This window comes from Strix uralensis, chromosome 5 (assembly GCF_047716275.1).
Source record: "Strix uralensis isolate ZFMK-TIS-50842 chromosome 5, bStrUra1, whole genome shotgun sequence".
NCBI lineage: Eukaryota > Metazoa > Chordata > Aves > Strigiformes > Strigidae > Strix > Strix uralensis.
The window spans coordinates 64,343,777-64,370,420 of NC_133976.1; the positions used below are offsets into that span (position 1 = coordinate 64,343,777).

General features: G+C 42.2%; 1 protein-coding gene across 5 annotated transcripts in view; it reads left to right on the forward strand.

The window, feature by feature from the left end:
- ITPR2 (inositol 1,4,5-trisphosphate receptor type 2) overlaps nt 1-26,644 on the forward strand; it is a 283,724-nt gene that overhangs the window by 135,341 nt on the left and 121,739 nt on the right. For all 5 annotated transcript variants that reach the window (XM_074871358.1, XM_074871355.1, XM_074871356.1 and 2 more), the window contains 4 exons: nt 441-561; nt 15,941-16,131; nt 16,968-17,110; nt 19,278-19,386. In XM_074871358.1, coding sequence (XP_074727459.1) covers nt 441-561; nt 15,941-16,131; nt 16,968-17,110; nt 19,278-19,386 — 564 coding nt within the window. The remainder of the gene's footprint in view (nt 1-440; nt 562-15,940; nt 16,132-16,967; nt 17,111-19,277; nt 19,387-26,644) is intronic.

Consider the following 26,644-nt stretch of genomic DNA (forward strand, 5'->3'; position numbering starts at 1 on the left):
AATTTTTATCACTTACAGCTCTGAACCAGTAGACAGCTCAGTATGGTCAGATTTACTCTAGGCTCTTGTGAATTCATTGGAGGGAGTATCCTTGCAGAATAATGGTCTATTTTTGTATTCGTATGAGAAAAATGCTGTGTCCTATGACAAAAGGGACACATACCTGAGAACTGGGAAGACGCCGCTGTCCTTCTGCTCTGTACTGTGTTTGCTTGATATCAGTGGTGATCTGAGGAAAAATTGCATGGTTTGGCCTTTTTAGAGGTGAAGCACTGATTTCTGTTCCCTCCAGTCCTGAAGAGCAAAGATAATTTTATGGAGTTCTAACTTGAGTCTACAAGCTAAAAACCCCTTGCATGTGGTTTACATTGTGTCAAACCTAAGGCAGTTGCCAGGAGATCCTAAAGGGTAAAATTCCATGTTTATCTTCTTGTTTTCAGACACACCAGCCTGTTTTTATTCAGCTGCTGCAGTCTGCTTTTAGAATTTACAACTGTACCTGGCCAAACCCAACGCAGAAAGCCTCAGTGGAGTCATGTATCAAGACTTTGGCTGAAGTGGGTAGGTGCCAGCTTTTACTTTCATTGTTGTTCTCGGTGTTTTAAGATCAGACTTACATGATGTTGAACAGTTTTCAATTTGACTTACCATCCTGAAATTGTGACAGTGGTGATTTCAGAAATCCCACTTTTTGAGGCTAAATTCTTCCTCCTTTTATAACCCATTAAAATCTGTCCCATCAAATAGGGTTGTTAGGTGAAACCTGTAGGTCAGAGAGATTAGTTTGCTAAGTGAGCAGTGATTGAACTTTACCACAAGCAAGTTATGATATTAAAATACAACATAAACTATGAGAAAACCTGGGCTTTTCTAGTCGTGCTGGGCTAAATTTGCAGAAGCTGTTGTAAGCAGTGACGCATAGCAATTGTGCACTGGAGAACTCCCATCATTTTCCCCCTCAGTTCCTGTGGGATGCATTCATTACTGTCAGTCACAGTCCTGGGCTTGTTCAGGTTTTGTCCCATCAGGGAGTTGGCGATGGAAACCACAATTGTACCACTCCATATCTTCTCTGCTTACTCCTCACCATCAGGCCCGTGCATTTACTGGTGTTACACAGTCAGCCTTGTCAGGGGAATATTGCCTTGCACTGGCACTGAAAGCAGTGCTTGGTCCTTAGGGCAGCTAATAAGTTACATGTTTTCAAATAAATTCAAATACCGTGTTAAAGTGGAAGATAAATTCTTATCCTAGAATAAAAAAGATTCTTCACCAGTACATAGCTAAGACTGGCAAAAGTTCATTCTTAAGTTAAATTTCTGTGAATACAATTTTAAAGTCTTCTGCCATGACAGAAAAAAGGATTATTCAATACAGTTTCTAAAAGTCAGTCATTCTGATTACTTGTAGAATAAGGGTCTGCTCAGATTGAATGAAAACTGCGTAGAGGCAATGATATATAGAAACTGGCTAAATTCTATTGTTGATGCGTTTAATAAATAATGATAAAACGATATGAGAGGGTCCCTTAACCATCTGCAGCATCTGTGGCATTGTAACAATCAACTCTAAATTTAGATTTTGGAATAGCTTTACAGGAGTATCATTTAACATTTTAGCCGAAATATCTCATTAACTTTTTGTGTGAATGACAATAAGCAGTTACCTGAAAACTTAGCAACCTTCAATTGTTTTATTTGTTGTGCAAATGATTTAATTACGAGTCCGTCTGGCAAGACAACTTTGGAAGTTGAAGACATTTTATTTCCTTTATGCTACAGCTACTACAGTCTCAAATAAAGCTCTAGGCCTATAAATCCTTGTCTATGTGTTTAACACTTACATCCCTGCTCTTCTCTGGCAGTTCTGGGAAGAATCATCAATAAATTACTTCCTTTGGGAGTCTGGGAAAAGGGGGAAGAAGTAGGGCAGATGAGAGTTTTTTTGAGACCGAGCATGCCCTATTTGTGCTTCTAGACAGCTCGGTGTCTTCATTTCTGTAGAGCTACACCTGAAACCCCAAATTCACAGAGAGGTTGCTGTGTTATCTCACTGAGATGAGGGTATTTGGAGACACCCGAGCATTGTGCTGAGACAGCCAAGCTGAACTCATCCCCACAGCAGCCTGACAGGGAATGCATGGGTCACCTTAACAGGCTGGCAGATCCATCTTCTTGACCAGATGCACCAGCATGTGAAAGGGTTGGTGGTTGTTGGTAGGTAGTCTTCTGTGTGCCTCTCATTCCTGAGGGAGCCAAGGGCAAAGCCTGAATGAAGGTGTGGCTGTCTGGAGTTTTCTTCAGATATGTGACCTTGTTCCCTATTTAGTGAATTTAATTTCTACCTCCGCTGTAGTCTTTTCTCTCATTCCTTTTTCTGGTTTATGGAGATGGTTTACAGTTGGGGTTTTTTTATAAGTATGCTCTTGTGCTGCCCTGTGGGTCCAACCTTCTTGCTGCTCTGGCCTTCCACCCATGGGACCCCAGCTGTGCCTTGGGCACTCTCAGGCATGGCAGAGCGATGCCTAGCTGCTGGTGAAGGGCATTGCCCGGTGTCTTCTGCTGGGACTTCCCTGCAGCGTCAGCAGGGCAGGGAGGCTGCGCATTGCCTGGGGGTGCCTCACGTTAGCATGCACATGGCGGATCTCCTTGTCCACATCACAATAACTCTTTGAGGATTCATCATTAGTATCAATATCAAGCATGGTAAAAGTGTATTGTCTTGTGTTAGCAAATTGCAGCACATTTTTATTTGGTGGTTTTGACGGTGAAGAAAGGGAGTATAAGGGAACAGGTGAGGGAGATTTCCCCAAAGAGCAAGTTAGATGGAGAAGTGGGAGCGGAGTTTTTAACAACCTTGTGCAAAAGTTTGGCTGGCTAGCGGAGATTTTAACCACCGGTGATACTCAGTATTTTTAGGCACGGTGCCAAACATGTCTTGCCTGGGCCGATTGAGTAGGCCTGCTCTGCTCTGCTGAAAGCTTCAGAAAAACTGCCCTAGCTGGGCATTCCAGAAGCTTTTAAAATCAAGGCCCTTTTGTGGTTACAGTGTGTGCCTGGTGCCTTTCTCTATTCAGTGTTCAAAATGGTGCTTCTCTTTGAGAAGGCAGAGGTTTCTTCCGTAATGCAAACAGGACAGCCTTTTTTTTTCCTTCTTTTGCTAGCTATGTATGTGAACTAGGTTTGGATTTTGGCTAGGCATCTGTAAGCACCCTTCTGCCTTTTTTTTTTTTTTTTTTTGACTTGAGAGTTTGACAGCTTTAATGTTAGGGCCTTCATGCTTCACAGCAGGGTTATTAAAAAAAAAAACCTCTAGAAAGATTTTGCCTATATCAGGGAGATAGAGTATTGAACAGATTTACAGCAGGAACCAAAGACTTTTGATGGAAAATAAATGTAGTATAGAGTTGAAAGAAAATAATGATTTTTTTTTTGTGTGTCATAGCCCTGGATTTAGGAGGATCTCAGGAGGAAGAAAGATCATACACAGATTTCCCAAGATATTAAAGATCCATGTAATAATGCACTTTTAAAAGACCCATTTCAGAGCAAGTTTGAACAACATATATTCCACTCAGTGCTTACTAGTTTGTTGCTGGCAGGTGGATTTAAGTATTGCCTCAAGACCGTAAGATCATTACATCTGTCTTCTTACGAGCACTGTAAGAATGTGCATTATCTTCCAGGTCAACAAAAGGATATGTTACAGAAGCTAATTTCTTATAACCTTGGTAAACTTCAACTCCACTTGACCACTAGGGAAAAAAGCTTTTCAGGCTTTACTTGCTGCTTTGTCTCCAGGCAGTTGTCTGCCTCCAGTTCAGTAAGAAGCATAGAGGCTTTCTTGTCTTCTTCAGCAGACCCCTGTGTGGCTCCAAGAGATTTGGAACGCACAGATACCAACGTGCATCAGGTTTTTATTGCCCAGTAAACATTTGGCTTCCTGGCATGAATAGAAACGCTTACAAAATAATATATGTATATTAATGTGTCTTGTTCATATGGATTTCTGAAGCAGATTATCACAGTAATGAGAATTAACACTTATACATATATCACTTTTGCTTTTTCTCTATTATTAAATAGGATTGAGCTTTTGCTTGAAAATATAGTCCAAAAAATGGATGATGAAAACAGCTTCCATCTCACTGCTAAAATAGCTACAAATGAAAAATGTTTAAAAGGTCCTCTGAAAACAGAGGAACTGAGATGTCTAACAGTTTAATTTATTTCAAATTAATTAATTATCAAAGGACTTTCAGTTCCTACATTTTACAATCTTTGCAAGATTGAGAAGGGTGGAGGCCAGTCTCAAAGCCTGCATTTTAACCTACTGTCTTTCCATATCGCAAAATTGGGGTGTATCACCTGTCCTCACAACTAAAGATCTGGATTGTATATCTTAAATCATATTGGAGCAGGGTCTTTCTCCCAGGGCTGACCAGTCTCTCAGGACTCATGCAAAGAACTGTCTTTGCTTCTTAATTAAGTGGTGATTCTTATATCTTTACCCCCAAGCATGTTTTCTCTTACAAGGCTGAATCTCCTATTATACTCCTGTCTCTGTAGTATCCATTAGCTTTCCCCCTTATGATTTTACAAATTGCATCTTCCTTCTGATACTGTGTGTGTATCCCAAGATGTAGCATGTGTATGTCCATGCTGTTACCACCAATAATGAAATAATTGGAATTTCTCAGATGAGTGAACAGTGGCATATAGGAACCTGCATTTTGTTAGGCTACTTCTCTTGGCAGAGCATTTAAAAAAAAAAATTTTTAACAAGCCAAATTACATTAATCATCAGATTATAATCTAGGATGCTGTGCAGGAGAAGCAAAAGGAGAATCCTTGTTTCCATCCTACAAAATTGGAGGCGAGTCCTGTAAGATTGCTGTATCATAAGTTCAAAACTAGAACCAGGTTGTGGTGGTTTAGACCCTGCCGGGGTCCGAGACCACACGGCCGCTGCCCCTCCCCCACCCTCCGACCAGACGGGACAGGGAGTGAAATACAAACCCCGGGGCTGAGATAAGGAAAGGTTTAATACAACAGTGCAACAGCAACAAACCGAACAACAGCAAGAACAGTAACAATAGCAATAACAGTAATAACAATAAACAGAACAAAAAATGTACCAATACAGCAGTGAGGAGAGTGACCACACAACACGCGCGTTCACCGATTCTCCCGCACTTGGGCGCCCGGAGGTGACGTCAGCATGGTATTGAATAACCCGGCTAGAGGTTCCCCCCCACTGCTGGGGAAACTTAACCCTATCCTAGCTGAACCAGGACATAATCCACCCCTTTATTCTATACCATCTGCGTCACGTCCAGCTGCCATTTAGCAATTAGCATTAACAAAGAAAAATTAACAAAAGCACAGTATAATTCACGGTGTGTTTTCACCCAAAATCAAGTCCCCTTGTGGTACGCATCAGACCTCTCCATCCTTCTGCATCACCCACCAGGTGCACCCAGGTCCCTGAGCAAAAGCAATCCCATGGATGGGTTTGCCTTTGCCCAGCGCAGGACTAACCCAGACCATTTTTCCCAGCACATCCCTCATGCGCACCACAGGGACTTTATCCCCGTCTACAGCACGTGGAAGTTTTGACTGAGCCGGGCCAGCTTGACTGGCAGATCCTCTTGTGTTCACTAACCAAGTGGCCTTTGTCAGATGTGTGTCCCAGTGTTGAAGGTTCCACCCCCCATTGGTCTCAATGTAGTTTTTAACAGTCCATTGTAGCGCTCGATCTTCCCAGAGGCTGGTGCGTGGTAGGGGATGTGGTAGACCCACTCGATGCCGTGTTCTTGTGCCCAGGCATCTATGAGGTTATTTTGGAAGTGAGTCCCATTGTCCGAGTCAATCCTCTCTGGGGTGCCGTGTCGCCACAGGACTTGGTTTTCAAGGCCCAGGATGGTGTTCCAGGCAGTGGCGTGGGACACTGGATAAGTTTCGAGCCATCCAGTGGTTGCTTCCACCATTGTGAGCACGTGGCGCTTGCCTCGGCGGGTCTGTGGCAGTGTGATGTAGTCGATCTGCCAGGCCTCTCCATATTTATATTTCATCCATCGATCTCCATTCCGCTGGGGCTTCACCCGTTTGGCTTGTTTGATTGCAGCACACGTCTCACATCCGTGGATGATCTCTGCGATGGTGTCAATGGTGAGGTCCATCCCTCGATCTCGAGCCCACCTGTATGTTGCATCTCTGCCTTGGTGGCCTAAGGTCTCACGGGCCCACCAGGCTATGAACAGTTCACCTTTACGCTGCCAGTCCAAGTCCACCTGAGCCACTTCGATCTTAGTAGCCTGGTCCACCTGCTGGTTGTGTTGATGTTCATCAGTGGCCCAACTCTTGGGTATATGGGTGTCCACATGGCACACCTTCACAATGAGGTTCTCCACCCGGGCTGCCATACTTCAGCGGTCCAGACGGGTCTGCCTTTGCTCTGTTTCCATTGCTGCAACCACATCCACAGGGCACTGTGTCAATGTAGAGACAGAGCCTTGGTCACTTTTCTTGCTCAGCAATATCCAAAGCCAATTGGATGGCTTTCACCTCTGTGAACTGGCTCGATTCACCTTGTCCCTCAACAGCTTCAGTGGTTCGTCATGTGGGATGCCACACTGCAGCCTTCCATTGTCGATGTTTTCCCACAATGCGACAAGACCCATCAGTGAACAGGGCATATCGCTTCTCCTCCTCTGGCAGCTCGTTATATGGTGGGGCCTCCTCAGCACGTTTCACCTCTTGTTCTGGTGACATCCCAGCATCTTTGCTCTCTGGCCAGTTCATGACCACTTCCACTAATCCTGGGGGGGTCGAGGTTCCCTATTTGAGCCCTTTGTGTTATCAACGCAACCCATTTACTCCACGTGGCATCTGTTGCATGATGTGTGGAGGAAGCCTTTCCTTTGAACATCCATCCCAGCACCGGCAGTCGGGGTGCCAGGAGGAGCTGTGTCTCAGTGCCGACCACTTCTGAGGCAGCTCGAATTCCTTCGTACGCTGCCAGTATCTCCTTCTCAGTCAGTGTATAGTTAGCTTCAGAGCCTTTGTATCCTCGGCTCCAAAAGCCTAGAGGTCGGCCTTGGGATTCCCCATCTGCTCTCTGCCAAAGGCTCCAGGAAGGGCCATTCTCGCCGGCTGCGGTGTAGAGCACGTTCTTAATCTCCTGCCCTGTCCGGACTGGCCCGAGGACCAGTGCCTGGGTAATCTCCTGCTTAATTTGTTCAAAGGCTTGTTGTTGCTCAGGGCCCCATTTAAAATCGTTCTTCTTGCGGGTTACGTGGTAGAGAGGGCTCACAATCAGGCTGTAGTTTGGGATGTGCATCCTCCAGAACCCCACAGTGCCCAGGAAAGACTGAGTCTCCTTTCTGGTGGTTGGTGGGGCCATGGCTGTTATCTTGTTTATCACCTCCATTGGGATGTGGCGACGCCCATCTTGCAATTTTATTCCTAGAAACTGAATCTCCCTTCCAGGCCCCTTAACTTTCTGTCGCTTGATGGCAAAACCAGCCTTCAGGAGGATTTCAATTATCTTCTTTCCTTTCTCAAAGACTTCCTCAGCTGTGTCCCCCCATACAATGATATCGTCAATGAACTGCAGGTGTTCTGGAGCCCCACCTTTCTCCAGTGCAGTATGGACCAGTCTATGGCAAATGGTGGAGCTGTGTTTCCACCCCTGGGGCAATCGATTCCAGGTGTACTGGATACCCCTCCAAGTGAATGCAGACTGTGGCCTGCACTCTGGTGTTATTGGGATGGAGAAGAACGCATTAGCAATGTCAGTTGTGGCGTACCACTTGGCTGCCTTCGACTCAGCTCATACTGGAGCTCTAGCATGTCCGACACTGCAGCACTCATCGCTGGCGTAACTTCATTCAGGCCACGGTAGTCCACGGTTAGTCTCCATTCGCCATTAGGCTTTCTCACTGGCCATATAGGGCTGTTGAAAGGTGAATGAGTCTTGCTGTTCACCTTCTGGCTTTCTAGTCGACGGATCAGCTGATGGATGGGGACCAGGGAATCTCGGTTAGTACGGTATTGCCGCTGGTGCACCGTCTTGGTGGCAATTGGCACTCGCTGCTCTTCAACCTTAAGCAACCCCACCACTGAGGGATCCTCTGAGAGGCCACGTAAGGTGGACAATTGCTCAATCTCCTCCAGGGCAGCTATACCAAAGTCCCACCGGTACCCTTTTGGGTCTTTAAAGTACCCTCTCCTGAGGTAATCTATACCTAGGATACGCGGGGCATCTGGGCCAGTCACAATGGGGTGCTTATGCCAGTCCTTCCCAGTTAAGCTTACTTCAGCTTCTAATAGGGTCAGCTGTTGGGACCCCCCTATCACTCTAGAGATGCAGATGGATTCAACCCCACTGTGGCTTGATGGCACCAGGGTTCACTGTGCGCCAGTATCTACCAAGGCCTTATATTCTTGTGGTTCTGATGTGCCAGGCCATCGGATACACACCTTCCAGTAAATCCGATTATCCCTTTCCTCCACCTGGCTGGAGGCAGGGCCCCTCTAATCCTGCTCACCATCACTCACTTGATCTAAGAGTGACCCCTGCAAGAATGACTTCCTGGTCCACTCAAGAGGGTCAAGCATAACATTGGCCATTCTATTCTGTCTGGGGGATTTCCAACTGGACACTGGAGCTGCGTCTCTCTTGGAAGACTCCCTTTTCATGGTGGTCTTCCCTTTCAGCTGCTGTACTCGTGCAGCTAGGGCGGAAGTGGGCTGTCCATCCCACTTCCTCATGTCTTCTCCATGGTCGCGGAGGAAGAACCACAGGGTGCCCCATGGTGTGTACCTTCCACTGCCCTTCTCTTGGGTGGGGAAGCGCCTGCTTCTAATGGCTGAGACATCGGCCCGTGCAGGTGGAATGTAGGACATGTCCTCTTCCACTTTCTGGAGCCTCTGAGACAGTTTCTTTACAGCTGAAACCCAGGCATGTTGGGCGGAAGGGAGATTTCCCTGATATTGCCGGAGCTGGCCAATCACTCCGTCCACTGTCTGAGTCTGGGTGTCTCGCCACCAGGACGCTACTGCTAATGCTTTGGAATGTGCTGCTGGTCCACTTTGCAGGAACTTCCGCCACATCAACTGCGTGCAAGGGGCCTGATCTGGATCCAGTGGTGACCGCTCATCATTCAGGTCACCATAGACCATGTCAAACTCAGCCAATTCCCTGAGGTTCTGAATGCCTTTCTCCATGTTGGTCCACTTCCCTAACCGACATAGAGCATCATCCTTGTAGGGGTACCTCTCCCTCACACTGAGCAGGAGTTGCCTCCAAAGGCTGAGGGTTTGAGCCTGTTTCCCTATTGCCTTGTCAATACCAGCCTGCTTGGCTAAAGGTCCCAGCTGCTTGGCCCCTCTCCCCTCCAATTCAAAACCAGCAGCTCCATTATCCCAGCATCGGAGCAGCCAGGTGCAAATCTGCTCGCCTGCAATGCGGCTGAAATCCCTCCGCATATCTCGCAACTCACTGAGGGATAGAGATCGGATGGTTACCTCCGGCTCTTCCTCCTGCTCTTGTGATGGGCCTGGTTCATCATCACCCTGTGCACTGCGAGGGGATTTTTTGGTATATTTGGTTTTCCGTATCGGGTTGACTGACATTGGCACTGCCTGTCCCTCTGGCCCAGCTGCTGTGCTGGTGGAGGCGACTGGTACTGGCACTGCCTGTCCCCCTGGCCCAGCTGCTGTACCAGTAAGTTCACTTTCAGATCCTGCAGCCCTTTCTCCCCCTTGAGGGCAGTGAACAGTGTTAAAGATGACACGGTAAGCATGGGCAAGCCCCCAGCACATCGCAACGAGTTGTGTCTTCCGGGGTTTGTCAGATTGGCAACACCCCTTTTCCAAATACTCCACCAGTTTATCAGGACTCTGCACTTGTTCGGGAGTGAAATCCCAGAACGTTGGGGGTGACCACTGACTCAGGCACTTGCCCCTCTTTTCCCACACACCTTGCCATTCATAACTCTCTGCCCTCGGGGTGGGTTTCTGGGTGGTGCTATTGTTGGAGAAGTACCGCATGGCCCAAAAGAAGATCTGGCAGACATTCAGAAAGCATTGTGCCGCAAACACACTGACCTGGATGCTCCAGGGATAGCTGAAATTCTCAAAAACCGAGAGAATCTCTTCCCCTGGCTCACCCATAGAGGGGGTGAGACCCCTATCAAAAGCCCAGGCAGCAAATAGGTACCGGTTCGCCCCCACAAGCAGTGATACAAGCCCATTATAAGCAGTCAGTAGCCAGTACAGCAAAACAAGACCCTTGACACATTTTCCACTGCCAACAAACACCAGCACTGGGAACACACAATGGATATAAGGATTAATTCAGCCCCACCACGCAAGCAAGTTGGGCAGCACTGCAATCGTTCCTTATCAAACAATACAAATAAAAACAGAAAAATTGCACCTAACAGATTGCTCTAACACACCTTCTCCTTTTGTCCTTATCTCAGCCTTCTCGTGCCCCACGTTGGGTGCCAAAAAGTTCTGGTGGTTTAGCCCCTGCCGGGGTCTGAGACCACGCGGCTGCTGCCTCTCCCCCACAAAGGGAGTGAAATACAAAGCCCCGGGGCTGAGATAAGGAGAGGTTTAATACAACAGTGCAACAGCAACAAACCAAACTATAACAGTAACAGTAATAACAATAAACAGAACGAGAAATGTACCGATACAGCAGTGAGGAGAGCGACCACACAACACGCGTGTTTACCGATTCTCCCGTGCTTGGGCGTCAGGACATGACGTCAGCATGGTATATGAATAACCCAGCTAGAGCTTCCCCCCTGCTGCTGGGGAAACTTAACCCTGCCCTAGCTGGACCAGGACACAGGTACAGAGGAAGTACTACTGTGATGGTCAGGGGAAAGGAGAACCATATTACAGGGGGAGACTACAGAAGCCCCACATGTTTTGCCTAGCAAAACAAAGGCCTGTGTTGTTGCTCTTTAAAAGTACTTAGGAAAAAGAATGAAGAAGAGACTTTTAAACTAAAGGACAGTGCTGACCCAAAACCAACTGGACACAAGTTATGGTAGGTTGTAAATAACCTAAATAAATTTAGATTGTAAATCAAGAGGTTTGGAACCAACTTTGGAAGGATGTCCTTGGTCAACGGTGCCAGAGAAAATGGAGGGAGGAGGGATGGCACAAAAGCTAGGTTTGAGCTCGATACATTTTTCAAAAGATATTGACGAACATGGATTGTCTGTAACAGAGAGCAGATGGTCTGAAGGAGTAGTGAAGTCCTTTCTAGTTGAGTATTTATTCCCCAATTTCAGCTCATCAGTATCTGTTTGTACAGAATCAAAAACTCGCCTGTGGTGCTTCTTGACCATGCTTTAATGTCCTCTAAAACCCTTTCATTTTCCCTTACAAATTACAAACAGGAAACATTAAACATAAAATCTAGGTTACATTTTATTGCTTCTTTGGAATTATTGTGTGTATATTAATGTCCGTATAGGTGAACTTCCATAGAAGAATTTTTTCAGCCCTGAAACTACTTTATTTCACCTCCCATTTGAGTTTTAAAATCTCTTTTCTATTTTATAAAAACCTAGATCTTCATTTTCAATTTTTAGTTCAAATAAAATAATTATCCTGTTGTTACTTTTTTGACAGCAAGAAGAATACATTTCAGATGAAGCGCATATTTTATTCTATTTTAACTGTTTGTGTTTCCCTAATTGCAAGAGAAATTCAATGATGATCTTTTTACAGACTGATAAATATTTTAGCATAGATTTTCTGCTGGAAAAAAACATCCAAGTGAAGGGTACAAGATTGGCAGGCTTGTGTCTTGTCTACTCAAAGCTTTTATTTCTCATAAAAAGTCTTGCTGTTGCTAGCATTAGTGTCTCTCCATCCAAATGCATTTGTTAAGCAGTCAGTAAATGATTAAGGAGCTGGAGGGACTGATTTATGGAGCAAAATTAATTGAACTAAATATGCATCGCTCCGTTAAGTGTCAATTGGGAAGCGTGGGAGAACATGATATAGCTGTCTGCAACTACCAGAGGGATGTAAACAGCAAGGAGAGTAAAGGCTTCACTTCACAGCCAGGTACAGCTGTGGCTTTTTTGTGACCCAGATTGCCCATCATGCTCCACCTTGAGGTGCTCTAAGGTGTGAAATGCCTGCGTGTCTCCCAGAAAACCCACACCAAAGATGGCTTAGGGTACTGCAAATAGCTAAATAGCTGTGAAGCCACTAAATACTGTTGTATTTTGTATATACTACAAAAGCTAATGGAGTGAAATGTAAAATTAGGGAGCTCTAGATGGGAATATCAAGAATGGCAAGCTTCCTTATGGCAAGATAGATTACTCTGAAGAATGGGCTTCTAAGGAAAATTACAGGCAAGGGCCATTTCCTGGAAATCCTTAGTAGTAAATTGGTCCTAAGACTCAGGTAGGCAGTATAGTGAAAGGATAGTACTTCAGCAAGCATTCCTGAAATAGGTCCTTTTACTTCCAATTTCTGTGCTTCTGTGAAGAGAACTACATGCTGTTAATTTAACAAAATACATCTCATCCCCTTTCAGCCCTTCTGTTAGCAGTTGGACTATGCTCTTGGGGCTTCGGGGGGGTCTAGCTCAGTCGTAGAGAGCAGCTTGATTTTTAGCTACTCAACATTAATGTCCCCCTTTTCTTTTGAGTCTCCATCTCAAAGTACTCTTACCTCAAAGGAGAGGAAAGTTGCTGATGCACTGGATACACACGAACCATCCAGCACAGAGCAGAACATTTTATTGTGACCTAGCTGAATCCGTAGCACTGTGTTGCTTACCGTTTCCACGGGTACTGTTTACTTGCTTGTCTTGGCTCAACTGTGGCTACTGCTGATAGCATAATTGTGAGCAGCAGATTGAGAGTTAGTTGTGCAAAGGATTTCCCAGCAAATAGCATTTCCTCTGACACTGGCAAAACAGTGTACTCAGGGTGTAATTAGCCCTGTGCAGGGTGCCCTAGATAGGAACTGGGCAATATAAGCCTGCGCTATGTGCTCCACGGCAAGGCAGAATTTACCTTAGCTGAAGACATGTGCTGGTCCCTCCTGGTAAGTATCCTGCTTTGATACCTATGGTGCCAGTTTACATACAGCCACATAGCATGCTTTTTTCCTAAGTTCACTAGTCAGATGAAAGACAGAATTTTGGCCCCTGCTGGCTCCTTTGTCTACCAGCTCTAGCCCTACTTTGCAAGTTTGAGTGCCGTCCAAAAGTATTTCTAATTGAAACAAAAATAAACATGCTTTTAAATATTTTATGTTCATACTTTAAGGGAGATTGACACATTTTGAAGAGGAAAGCAGCCTACAACACCTAAATTAAAAATAAATATTTATGTTCACATTTGTTCATCAGCTTTCCAAAATGTAAAAATATTTTTCATGTTGTTTTAAATAATGAAATGTGAAACAAATGAAAGATAAACTTTCTACAAGCTGCAAAGAAATAAGAAGACAAAGGCTTTGTTTATAGCTTAGACTTCAACAGTGCCCTTTGACAACCACTACAAATCTTAATTACAAATGGAATTATACATATAAGAACCTTTCAAAACAAAGGAGTATTTTTTTTTCTCTCTGGTTTCCTTTGTGATAGTTTTAATTAGTTGCAACTCTTTGAACAATCATAGACCTTGACTGCTCCTCAGACACTGATGGAAGTTGTTAACTTCAAATGGCATCTATAGGACTGCAGAAGTCTGGGTTTTCCTCTGAACAGCATGCTCCCCATTGCTAAATTTATTCTTGGATATATCAGGATTCTGCATACATACCACTTAATTGAGAAATCAGCATTGTCCAATAACATTCCAGTGATTGACATTAGGACACAATAAATTGGATTAATAGGCTGCAGCACCCTACTCACACTGTCAGAACTTTAATGGACTACTGTAACAAAGTAAGCAGCAGCAGGGCAAATGTGTTTTGAAAAATAACCCAGTCAAATAATATGGAAAAACAGTCATAAGAAATAATGGCCAGCCATACTTAGTATTTTCCTCATGATAATCAGGTACCTTGCCTTCAAATCAAATGGAGAGTGGAAAGGAAAAGTCAGTTTCCAGTGTGGAAACTACTATACATCTGCTGCTGATTTGTATATGGTTGTGGGGAAATGTATCTTCCCATCTCGACCTAAGAAAACTTTTTTTTTAATTCCCTATGGCACACTGTTTAAAAAAAAAGTGCCTACCAGAAATGGAATAAGAGATGTCTCTTCCATCCCAGTTAAACAGCTGAATCCACAGGTGGAGGCCCTGGTCCTGCATCAGGATACACCCTTGCAGTGGGAAGAGAGGAGGGCGCCCTGCACCTGTGGGAGCCATTAAAGGGATGAGGACATATGTGACAGAGCACTCTTGATGTAATCTGTGAGATTGGGGGTTGAGGTGTCACAGCCAAATTTAGGTTTATAATAAATGCTGCCATTACAATATAGTATTCAGGGGGAGAGAAAGTTTCTGCCTGGGATCTGTGACTCACTGTACTTGGCAGCACACGAGCCTTTATTCATGAGAGCTGTATACCTGACTCGCTGCTTGCACGTACTCCTGTGGAGTTTGATGCATAGGCTGTTTAGGAAAGAAGGGCATCTGTTGACTTCACAAGTTCAGGACTTAAAGTTGCATATTTTTTAAGAACTGGGAGGAAGGGTGGGATTATTTTTGATGCCTCCCACTACTGTGGAAAGCGTGCACATTAGTGCAGAATGATAGGGAAATGCCTCAGAGAAACATTGTACACAGCTGTAATATGGGCTAATGCTTTTTTAAAAATTCACCTTGTTTCAGTAAGGAAAACTGAAAAATTAGTCATTATTAGTCATTACTACAAATGAACTAGAACTGCTGCTCTATTTTACTTCTGAGTTGTTATTAAACATAAACTGTGCCATGGAAATTAAGTGAAAGGACATAGAATACAAAGCCTAATCACTGGAATGCAACCTAATCTTTCAAACAGAGATACTGCTGCATCAATCTCGTTTGTTGAATTTCAGACAACTCAAGCAGTGGAATGGAGAGATGCAGCTAACACAAAGATTTTCATGGAGGAGAGGGCAGATACCTTCTAACACTGTCTTTCAAACTTTCATTTCAAACAACAGTTCAGGATGCAATGGTAGTTTAATAGTGGATGCCCTGTAAGAATTCGTGCAAGTCTTTCCTCAGGTTTTTTTTCTCTGATACTCCCTCTATTGTCGCTTCCTGCCTCTCAAGTCTAAAAAAAATTGTGTTTTTTAAACTATTGGTTAAATTCATTTAAATATCAGTTAAACTATCCCACATTTATTAACTGCTGATTATACTGCAGTGGCATCCAGGAACCCCATGGTTTGACAAGTCTGGCTGTATAGGAAACCAAAGGGAGAGAGAAGAGGACACAGTCTTTTTCAAATTTAATTTGTATGCACTTGGTTTCTCAAGGTCTTCGCAAGAGAATTACACAGAAAAGCAACAAATAGCACTTGGGATAAATTGGCTAAATGTGCATATGTGCAGAAGAAAGATTTTTTTTACTTCTGAACAGAGTAAAATTAGCTATTGAAATAATAATGCATACTCTTTTTGTTACTCTTATTAATATCTCTGGACCTGATTTTTAAGTTAGTAAAAAAATGATACTGTTTTAAAAAATAAACATCTGTACCTATGCAAATATATGCTGGAAATGATCCTCATCTCATTTAAAGTGGTACAGCTTGCTTTCTTTAACTAGATTACAGCTGATTTCTACCAGTTTAGGGTTTTGATCCTTATTTTTAAAACATCCTGAAGTGAGATCCCTCTGCCCCTTAACTTCAAGAGTATCAGGATTTTGCATGCCATGATCTTCATAAGATTTTCAAGTTTTTGCAACTGTAAATGTCTTCTTTTTTCTTGTTATTAAAGCAAAGAACCGTGGGATTGCAATTCCAGTGGATTTGGACAGCCAGGTCAACACCTTGTTCATGAAGAGTCACTCTAACATGGTGCAGAGGGCAGCCATGGGGTGGAGAATGTCAGCCCGCAGTGGACCTCGTTTTAAAGAAGCTCTTGGTGGGCCTTCCTGGGATTACAGGAATATAATAGAAAAACTACAGGTACAAAAATAGGAAATAGCTTGAGTGGTACATTTACCTCATATGTGCCAGATGTGGAAAATACATTAGACTCATTGCATTTTTAGTGCTGGATTACAGTGACCTTTGCACTTCTAGGTGGGGGGAGCGGAGGGCTCAGCTCTTCTCTAGTGTCTGTTCAAAGTGAAGCCAACATGCAGAGCCTTTTGATCCATGATCTGAACTCAGCTCCTACAGACTTCAGTAGAGGGGTAGGAAGGATGTTATTTTCCTCAAAGTGGTCCACAGGGAAGGATCTCCTTTCTGCCTTTTCATGGTCACATGTCCTGTTCTGGCTGCAGAGGAGGTACTGGTGATTTTAGGAGCCTTTATGTCAGGTTTGTGCCACTGGAGATTGCCTATAAGATGGAGTCACCTTGTGCATGTAGTGGTTAAATGACATCAGGAGTTTATGAACTAAGAAAACAGCAGGACCCAGACAAATGGAGGAGCCATTGGAGGCACCAAGGAGGCAACACCTCAGGTTATACACTAACACCACATGTTTTTCCAGCACACCATCATCCTGACTGTTGCTGGGTGTTTTGTGGCATTACTGTAGAGGAGAAATTTGAAAGAGAACAGCAGCGTAAATAGTAATGGGCACATTCTCTCCCTTGCCCTGCTTGAGGAGTGGCATGAAGAAAGGCCTGAAGTTGCTTTACTGTCACCTGGGTTAACAAGGGCTCTTGCAGCTGACTATCAGAAGTGGGTCAAATAGCCCGTTGCACAATATTGTGCAACTCCACAGCCATATTCCTCTAGTTTTTTTGTAGTTATGAATGTTATGAATGTCATTAATCTTCTTTCTTCCCTAGGACATAGTGTCCTCCTTGGAGCAGCAGTTCACTCCCATGATGCAAGCTGAATTCTCGGTGCTGGTTGATGTGCTGCACAGTCCAGAACTTCTTTTTCCGGAGGGGAGCGATGCCAGAGTAAGATGTGGTGCTTTCATGTCCAAGTAAGTGGTGTAAGGAAGACGCCTGTTTGCTTCTTTGGAAAAGATGGCAGGGAGGTACATTTTTCAACAGCACTTACCTCGGATTTTCAACAGTGACTTAAGCATGTAGGTGTCTGAGTTCATACTGAAAACTTAAACTGAGGTTTTTTGCTGCATGTTTTATGTTTCTCGGCAGTTTAGGAGTATGGAGAGGAGTAGAGAGAGAGGTTGCTTGCCTTGTCTGGCTAGAAACGGGATGTTAGTAGCTTGTTAAAATTGTGGCAGGCTGAACCTACTTCTGTTTTCTTAACTGGCTACTTTTGCTATTAATTTTCTCCAAATCTACAGCAGAAACTTAGACTTTCCATGGTAGAATTTTCAAGAATTCATAATGAGGCTGGGTGCTCAGGGCTAGTGTTTTTTTCTTGGGGTTTTTTTTGGTACAGCAAATAAATCTTTTGATTTTTATTTTGAACTGCCAACAGCTCTTTTAAAAATACATTTCACCACCCCTACCTGGTCTTGAATTATTAGATGTTTTATTTGCAGTCTGTGCATTAGAATAGAGTCTTGCAATTTTTTTATTAGTTCTCAAGAGAGATGCCCTCCCTGCCCTTGAGAAACTATAATTTAAACATAGGTAACTTGGGGGAAATGAACGCATTTGGCAGCTCTCCTGATTCCTTGGCTTTTTGCATATTCTGCAGAGGTAGCATTATAACAATATACTTCATATGTTTGGAAAGATTAATCTAAATTTTGAGCTTGTCCCATTGCATGCCCTCTGTTCAAACTTCTCTTCAAAGTCAGCATCAAATCAAGTCTAGGGCTGCTGGACATGGCCCCTGTAATGCAATAAACAGTTTTCTATTTTATTCCATTAACTTCCATAGCAAAGGAATGCTTTGCAGAGCTATGCAGAAATCCTGAGATAAAGATGTACTTCTCTAAAAATATTGTTAGTACTGCAGGCCTAAGAGCTGCATTGTTTTGGACTCATAGCTCATGAAATTGGTGAAGATGACAGTGGGAGAGTCCTGCACAGTGTCTCCACTGAGCCCAGGATAGTGTTAGTGTACTAATCCCTGGAGGTATTTAAAAGATGTGTAGCTGTGGCACTTAGGGACAAGGTTTAGCAGTGGACTTGCCAGTGTTAGGTTTGCGGTTGGACTCAGTGATCTTAAAGGTCTTTTGCAACCTAAATGATTCTATGATTCTAATTTAGCAAAGATCTAAATATAATCAGTTCTGTTGGGTTATGGAGTGCTGGTCTAGATGATGCAGTGTCAGCCCTCCCAACCCTGTTTTTGGTGACTGTTTGTGATTTAGGACCATTAATGATGCCATCTTTCAGTGTAAATTGGTGGCAACAGTGCCTTTGCTGCGTGCTGATCCTAGGCCATAATCTGATGAACTCTGATGATCTACCATAAACCAGCACTGGTACTGAAGGAAAAAAACCTGTCCAAGGCCTTCAGATTTCTTTCCCCCTTCTCTTTTCACAAATGCTTTTCAAGCAGTGTGTGAATCAGTGCAAGGACCTGCTCTGCACAGAGATAGAAAGGCTGCTTCTGGTATTGGCTTAAGCTGACTAACACCCAAATTCCCATCATGGTCATAGTTGGAGTCAGAAATGTACCTTGTTTTCTGGCTTGAAACAAAGAATCTTGTAAAGTTGTTGTGCAAATATAAACAATGGTTATGTTTCATCCAAATGTCTGCATTTCTGAACGCTTCCATGTAAGGTTTTTGGGGATCATTCTGGCTAGATGCCATTGGCTAATTACATAATAAATATAACCATCATAGAAGTTGGAAGGTGTAAAAGGTTGTAGCTTTGAAAGTTTGCAAGGTGCATGGTGAACACTGGTTACCTTTAAATAAAGGTTAAAATAAGTTACCTTTAAATAAAGAAAGGATGAAATAGCAAGTTTGGATCTTAATCTGGAAGCACGCATAAGAAGTGGATGTAGAATTCTGCCTTCTGTATGGGCAGTACGATATGCCCATTGACACAAAAAACTCACAACACCTTGAAAGTCCCACTTCCTTTCTGATTTCTCTTGTCTACTTTTATTTCCTTTCATGGAGGAAAAATATACTGACAGGCAATTTTTGCATATAGAAAGTGTAGTATGTCTTAGCAATGATGTGCAATGCTCTTTAAGATTTAATATTTTACTTAAAGGTTGATTAATCACACAAAGAAGCTAATGGAGAAAGAAGAAAAGCTCTGCATTAAAATTCTTCAGACATTGCGAGAAATGCTTGACAAGAAAACTAACTTTGCGGAAGAGGTACTGCTATTACTGCTACCATATTAGTATTAAATATAGAACTAATAGCACGGTATTAAAATGTTGGCTCTAGGACAGTAACAGAATCTGACATGATTTCAATTTTGTACTTGTTATAAAGATAACGTGGTGTCTTAGGAACAATGTGGTAAGGTGGAAAGTAAGACTGGAACAAAAGGAACTATCTGCCTTACATAGTTTTGTATCAGGGGCTTGACAAGAGTCAAGGCAAGGAAGATGAAATGAATTAGCAGTAGTGAGTATTACTATATATGATTATTATATATTGGATATTCTGTATTTCTGGAGACTAGTCTTATGTCACATCTGATTTTATCTATCATAAAATCAATTTGAAATATAGGAATTTTTAATTGCAAGTGTACAGTTTTTCCCTGCTGCCTGTGGTGCCAGACTTTTGTACTCCATACAGTTTTTAATGATCGTAAATGTGTGATAGCAATATGTAATGTTTAAGCAGAGCTGCCAGTTTTGGGGAGAAGTAAATAGTCTGTACTCTCGAAATGTCTAATTATTTTTTGCACTTTTCTCTCTCCCCTTGTTGCCCAGTTTTCTCCTGCAAAACCAAGTTTTTCAAATACCTCTTTCATCTTGCCTGTGCCTTTGGGTATCAGTAGCTAGATTCAGATTTACATGTCAGCTGCCCCTTCTTTTTGAGCCTATCCCTGTGCCTTTTGTGTGGCTTCCTCTTATCAGTATTTCTGAGTATTCCCCAAATTCTTTCAGTTCACTCTTAAATATGAATCATAGAGCTATTATCTAATCTCCTGGTGCCATCAGTTTCATTTGTTCACAGCTGACATGTTTAGTCAAGTATGTTCATGGGTTTCACTTTGCCTTGAGAAAAAATATTGATTACAACCCAGTGTCGCACTGTTTCACTGTCTTAAGCTTTTACACCCAAATATTTTCAGATATTGAAGTAAGAGCACTTATGTTACTGTACCTGGCAAAATTACCCACCATTCAGGTATACCAGCTATGAGATTCAATCTTAACCCCAATCTAACCTTAAGAAAAATAAGGTCTGTGGTGCTTAAGATGCTCATGCCTATTTCTGGGTGTTTGAGATTTTAATTTTAAAATTAAATGTTTTGGTCCTGTTACATGATTGATAAAGTACCAACACATTCTTTTTTATGATAGATGAGCCATATATCAGAAATGGGAAATATTCACACTGTCTTTGCTTTGACTGTATATTGTTTGTTTTGATTTCAACATATGGACATGGGAACGTATTGCCCAGGCTTCTAAGCAACCTGCTAGACAGGATAAAAAAAATCTCAGACCAGAGAAGTGAGATGAAGACAAAGGCACCAATAGCAAAACATCAGCCCTGTTCTACAGAAAAACAACCAGTGCACACAGAGAAAACCAACCTCCTTTTCACCTCCCTGCTCAAAGAAAAATGTGGCTATGCCTGGACAGACAAAATTTTTTTTAATGTTGGAACAAGAGTTTCACGGGTGAAGCAGATATTATTATTCTTAATTATTACTCATACTTATTCTAATATCTTCCTGGGTCCATAATGCCACAACATCACATGGAAGAACTAACTTGCTTTAGTAACTGCATGCTATGATGAACTTTGCCAAACCTCTCCAAAATAATTGCACAGACCCACCAAAAATTAACAATGTCTCAGGACTACAGGGGAAAAAAAAGCAATGCTTTAATGTATGAATTAAAACAAGCAAACAAAAAATGTGCCTGTTTTAATTGCCCTTTGTACCCTGTTGTGGATGCTGATGAAGCGAGTGAAGCCACCAGAGGGAGTGTGCTCCATTGGTAGGTAGGGACTCTTCACCCAGCCAGTCCAGCCTCTGGTTCTCTGGAGTGGACACAGGAGGTGTATGCCCAGACCCCTCATATGAACTCTACCATCTCGGTAGGGCATGGTGGGTGGAAGACCTCTTTGGGGAAACTGAATTTCTCCCTCGTGCTTTCTCTGGAGTCCTATAGATTTTACACTGAGGAACATAATGAATCAGTGCAAACAAATAAGTGAGTAAACAAGCATGTATGGTTTGCAAGTGCTTCTCAGGCTTGCTACTCCTATGAATCATTGTTCATGGTATGAACTTCAGACTAGTAAAAATAGCACAATGAATAGCCTCTTGTGTGTGTTTCCACCTTTTTTTGAATTGTGATCTCACTGCCTGAAAAGTTATTCAACTATGTTATGCAGATACTAAAAAAAAATTATAGTAATAAATACGTAATGGTAATACCAGAACAGAGCTACAGAGGAATATTTTGACAAAAAGCCTGAGGAGGAAATGCATCATGATGTATTTTGTGTGATAAATTTGACAGAAATGGTAAACCTCCAGTTTCTGTAGACTTTCCCACAGTGAGAAACAAGGAATAAATAATGAAATAAAATTTCTTCCTCTCTCTTTCTCTTCCCTTTACCTTCCACAGTTGAGATCCAGGTCTGGGAACCTTGCCCTCCTACTGTCTTTATCTTTCATTTGACCACTGGAATGTAGCATGTTTCATGGAAGGAACGGGAGGAAAAGATAGCTGTAGGTGCTTATTTCACTGGTTTTATGTCTGTTCCTGTTTCCACTGTCTCAACTCTATTGTTGCGCCTCCCCTTGCTGGTGTGTTTCAGGGCTGCTTGTGCTCTCCTGGCTCCATCCTTGGCTGCCCTTGCAGTCAGCCTTTGAGGCAGTGCTTGCTCATGTGTTGTTTTCATAGTGCAGCAATATCATGTTAGGAATCAAAGTTTAATTTCATAAGTTTGATTTAAGGTATATAAATGACACATAAAACCTCTTGGTCATTGATTGGCTTTCATAAGTAATTGTGGGTGATTATTACAATCTCCTGGGAGTTATGCGTTAAGTCCTAGTCCTATTCGTACTGATTAGGTAACTAACTGGAATGAAACTGGATCTACAGCCCCACTCTTACAGAAGGCTCTTCCAGAATAATGTTAAAACACTTGGGTAAAGCAGTGTGTGGAAGAAGTGGATGTTACCTCTGTTCAGACAGTTATTGTGGTATAAATAAAAGTCTACTTTAGACTGACTGTTTAAGAAGAAAACCAGGAGAAACAGAAAGGACTGTGTTTGAACTAGATCTGCCACATCTATGTTTGGTTTTTTTGTTGCTGACCCTTTTTATACCCATTTTACAAACCCAGAACGATCTTGGTTTTGAATTTTTCAATTTTTAAGGCAAGTTTTTTGTCTTTCACCATAAGTGCTTGATTTCACTTAAATTTCTGTGTGAATGCTGCCTCTAGACCTACTTACATATCTCAGTTTGAATCTGAGTAACATTTCCAGACACCTGAGACACGTAGACCACTGATGCATGTTCACTTGGCAAATGACTGGAGCAGTTTAAAATCTTCATATTATCTTGCTGCCCTGCTGAAAGTGACTGTCCCTACAACAGAGCTGGTGGGCCAAGAGGGGTGTGTCCTCCCAGCTGCTTCAAAGAGGGCTCAGAAGCTTAAATTAAACCCTCCCTCAGTGAATTTGATGAAGTTGTTGAACTCTTGACCGAAGTGTGCTCATACAGCAACTTCTTAACCCACTCTTGCTGCTGGCATGTCGGTGCCTTGGGCATGGACAACCTTCCAGTTCCCCAACTATTCTTAAATGAGGTCAGCATCTCTAGGGGCAAAAATTACTATCTCCGATAACATGTGTATAGAACAAGTTTAATGTAACATTATTGGCTGATCAGAGTGTTAATGGATGATAATGTATTACAGAATATGTCAGAATCCAAGCCTCTATACCCTGCCAACTGTAGTTCCTAAGAGAAACACTATTATAAATAGATTGAACCGTTCAGTAAGGGTTACTTGTGCTGCAGAACACAGACTTCATATTTTTTCCTGCTTTAGGTGTTGAACTACAGTATAAATAATTGAAAACTGCATTTTTAAGTATCAGCTGAACAAGACTGTGTAAGATGCTTAATTGTCAGAAATAAGTAGTTGTGCTTTTTGCCTTTTTTGGAAAAAGTCATGAAAAATGTTGTCTTGCTCTTACATGTTTGCACTAGCTTTGTGATTTAAAATCAGAGAAGTAGCTTTGTAGCCTTTCGTTTTGCAGTGTTAACGTTTCTGCATTCCACTTTAGATAGGAAATGTAAGCTATCCTCTCCTCTTTGTTTTCAGCAACAGCACCAAATATACATGAAAAAAATAGTACAGCTTCAGTGTAAATACAAATGTATTTTATTCCTGTAAGATGTAGTCCCTGATATGTCCACTATCAGCTTGTGGTTATTTTGTGCCAGAAGACCTGAGTCTTTTCATGTGGAGCTGTTGACAAAATTCCAATGAGTTTGTCTAAAGCAATAGTCACAGTTCCTGAATGTATTGATCCACCAGTCATGCTGAAACCAGTGGGAGCTGCAGCGGTTTTTTCTGCTGAGAAAAGTGGTCTCAGTGTGTCCTAGAAGCCAGGAGATGTTGCTGGGAGCCACTACAGTGCCGCAGCATTACAGCTTTTTGAATCAAAGACATTTTCAACTTAAACTGCATTCTATACTAAAGTCTCATCTTTTCAAGGTGATTTTACTTATTTGCATTTGCAAATTAGTCAGCATTCAGATAAGTAGCATATGTAGGTAAAAATAAAAGGGGAATAAAGAGAATAATTCTGAATATGTGGGGCTTGCTGAATGTATTATACAGTGATTTGATCCAGTTTTGGACTGTCATCTGCTTGTGTTAGGAAGCCTCTTGAAAGCCACTTTACTTGGGCCAGTTGTGAGGTGCTTGTAAGTGGTCTGTGTCAAGAATAGATTCAGGCAGAGTGCAGTGCTCTTGTTGAGCTGAACAAGAACTTTAAACCGAAAGTTATATATCAAGGACAGGTAGGAGACAGCCCTTCTGACCTGTTATGAAGTGTAACGTCCTGATCTAGTGAAAGGCAAGAGTACTTTAATCTGCTGAAGCACATGCCTAACTACTTTGCAGGACTGGATTTTGCCCTCTCTTTTATATGTATAATTGTTAGCTGACACTGTGTTACAAATATATTATCTCCAGAGTCTTAAAGACACTTTTAGCTCAGGTGATAGTTGAGTGAGCAATGGTGTTCAATACTCACTGGTACTTCTTCTTTTTTTCAAAATCTTGGGTTTTTTTGTTTGTTTGTTCTCCAAGTCAAAACAAATCTAGTGGCAGGATGCCAAGGCTGAAAAAAACACATGGTTGTAAACACATGTCTTCTGAAAGATTGTAGCCTCTCAGCAGCTTACATTTATCAAATTTTAAGAATATGGTGTTATCCAGTTTTGTTTCAGAAATATTAAGCCCCAAATCCTGATTGATAAATTGTTTTGGAACTTGTATCATCTGCCTTTTTCACATATATCATCTTTCCACTAAAGGAGCATCTAATACTGTAAATTATTTTTTCTGTAGATACTGATACAGCATCAACCTAAACAATAACAAACTGGAGTACCTTGTTCCTTACTCTGAACTTCAAATGACCAACTTCGGCTCTGGACTTTCCCCTTTACACAGTGTATGTGACATAAGGATGCTCCTTGTTTTCCCCTTTTTTTTTTTCATATCAATTCCTTTCTGTGGATCTGATCTTAAGAACAGCAAACCAGCAAGATCTTAACTGCCTGTAAACTGTTCGACATCCTTCTCTATTAACTACTTTTAGTTAAAAACAAATTGAAGAGTGCAAGGGAAGAGAGCTGTTTAACAAATAAAGCCTTCAGAGCTCTGAATATGATTCATGTCATCTTACTCAGGTAGAAAATTCAGGGAACTAATCAGGCTCCTTTATGTGAACAACTGTTGGATTTTATTTTTGTTGTTGTTTTGAATACAGGTGGGATGGATTTCGCTAAAGACTTCATGTAGAAGTTAAATTCCATGCTCACGATAGCTATTTGAATCAAATTCTACATCATGAAGGCATCAGGATCAAGGTTTTCTTTCTGTCTGGTTTTATTTATATATTTTAAATCATGAATAAAGCAGCCAAGATTTTTAGGAATTTAGTAGAAGATTGTAGCAGATACTGGATTGGCAAGGGGCCAGGTAAATGACCAAAGTTATGTTGTAGGCTAATATGTAAAATGAGTCAGCAGTTCTATCATACGGTTCACATCTCCAGGTGTGTGGAGTTTTGTGTGAGGATATATTCATATGCATAAATATAAATATTTATTTTAGATTATTTATTCCTATTCTGTCCCTTTTTTTAATGAGCAGCACATTACCTCCATGGTGGACTCATATTAGAAGATAAATATTTGAATGTGCATTCTGTGTCCTACATTATTGTTTTGTTTTTAACAGAGTAGATGTTCTTGCTTAGAATATGATGTGGCTGATACATGTTAATGCTCTCAGAGTTACTTAACGTGGGGAAAAACGTAATTCCCATGGCCACCCTAATTTTAGTGATTGGTGCTTGTTTAAAGTATCCAGTTGACATCCTAAGAGGCCTGTGTCTGTCCTTGTTCACAGAGCAGGAGCAATTCACATAGGTGCAATAGGGGTTTTTGTACCCTGCCTATCTGATGGAGCTACACTGAAGTGAGAAAGGGAATTATGTGAGTGGTGAGTATGGGGAGAGTAACAAATTGCAGGCATCCTGAAGTCTGGAATAGTTGCAGTTTTTCTTGGGAGTTAGGAGAGTAAAACTGCATAAACCTTTTTCCTGACTAAGCCTGCAGGATGTTTCTCCCCACACACCTCCCACTCCCTTTTAAGTATTAGTTGCTATACAGAAAGTCCACATTTCTGAGCAGTTTCTGTATTACTGTCAGGTAACAATTTTTACTGATGAGCACAGAGGAGCGCTGCAGTATCACAGAGACCACTGTGTGGCAACTGTGGACTTTACAAAAATGTCTCCTGTCTGTGGGAGCAGGTCAGCTGCTGCAGCTGCTGCTTCTGAACAGCTGAATTCCCACAGCAGTCAAATGTCTGCAGTCATGGAGGGGGCAAGAGAAAATGTCTCCTTTGGTTTTGAATTTCCTTGGAAGGGGAAAAGCGTTCTTTTGTTTTCTGGGGTTTTTTTGTTGTTGACTGTCACAAATTTGCTGCTGCTTTATTTAATATGTTTGAGCAACAACCCTGTGTGTACTTTGCAGTCGCAGCAGAGATAGCAGTGAGCAGAATTCAATGCATTGTATTAAGGATGGCCAATGAATATTTATGATAGACCTAGGGAGCCAGTAATAAAAATGAAATCGGCATGATGCCACTAGATCCAAATCTTTGATCTCT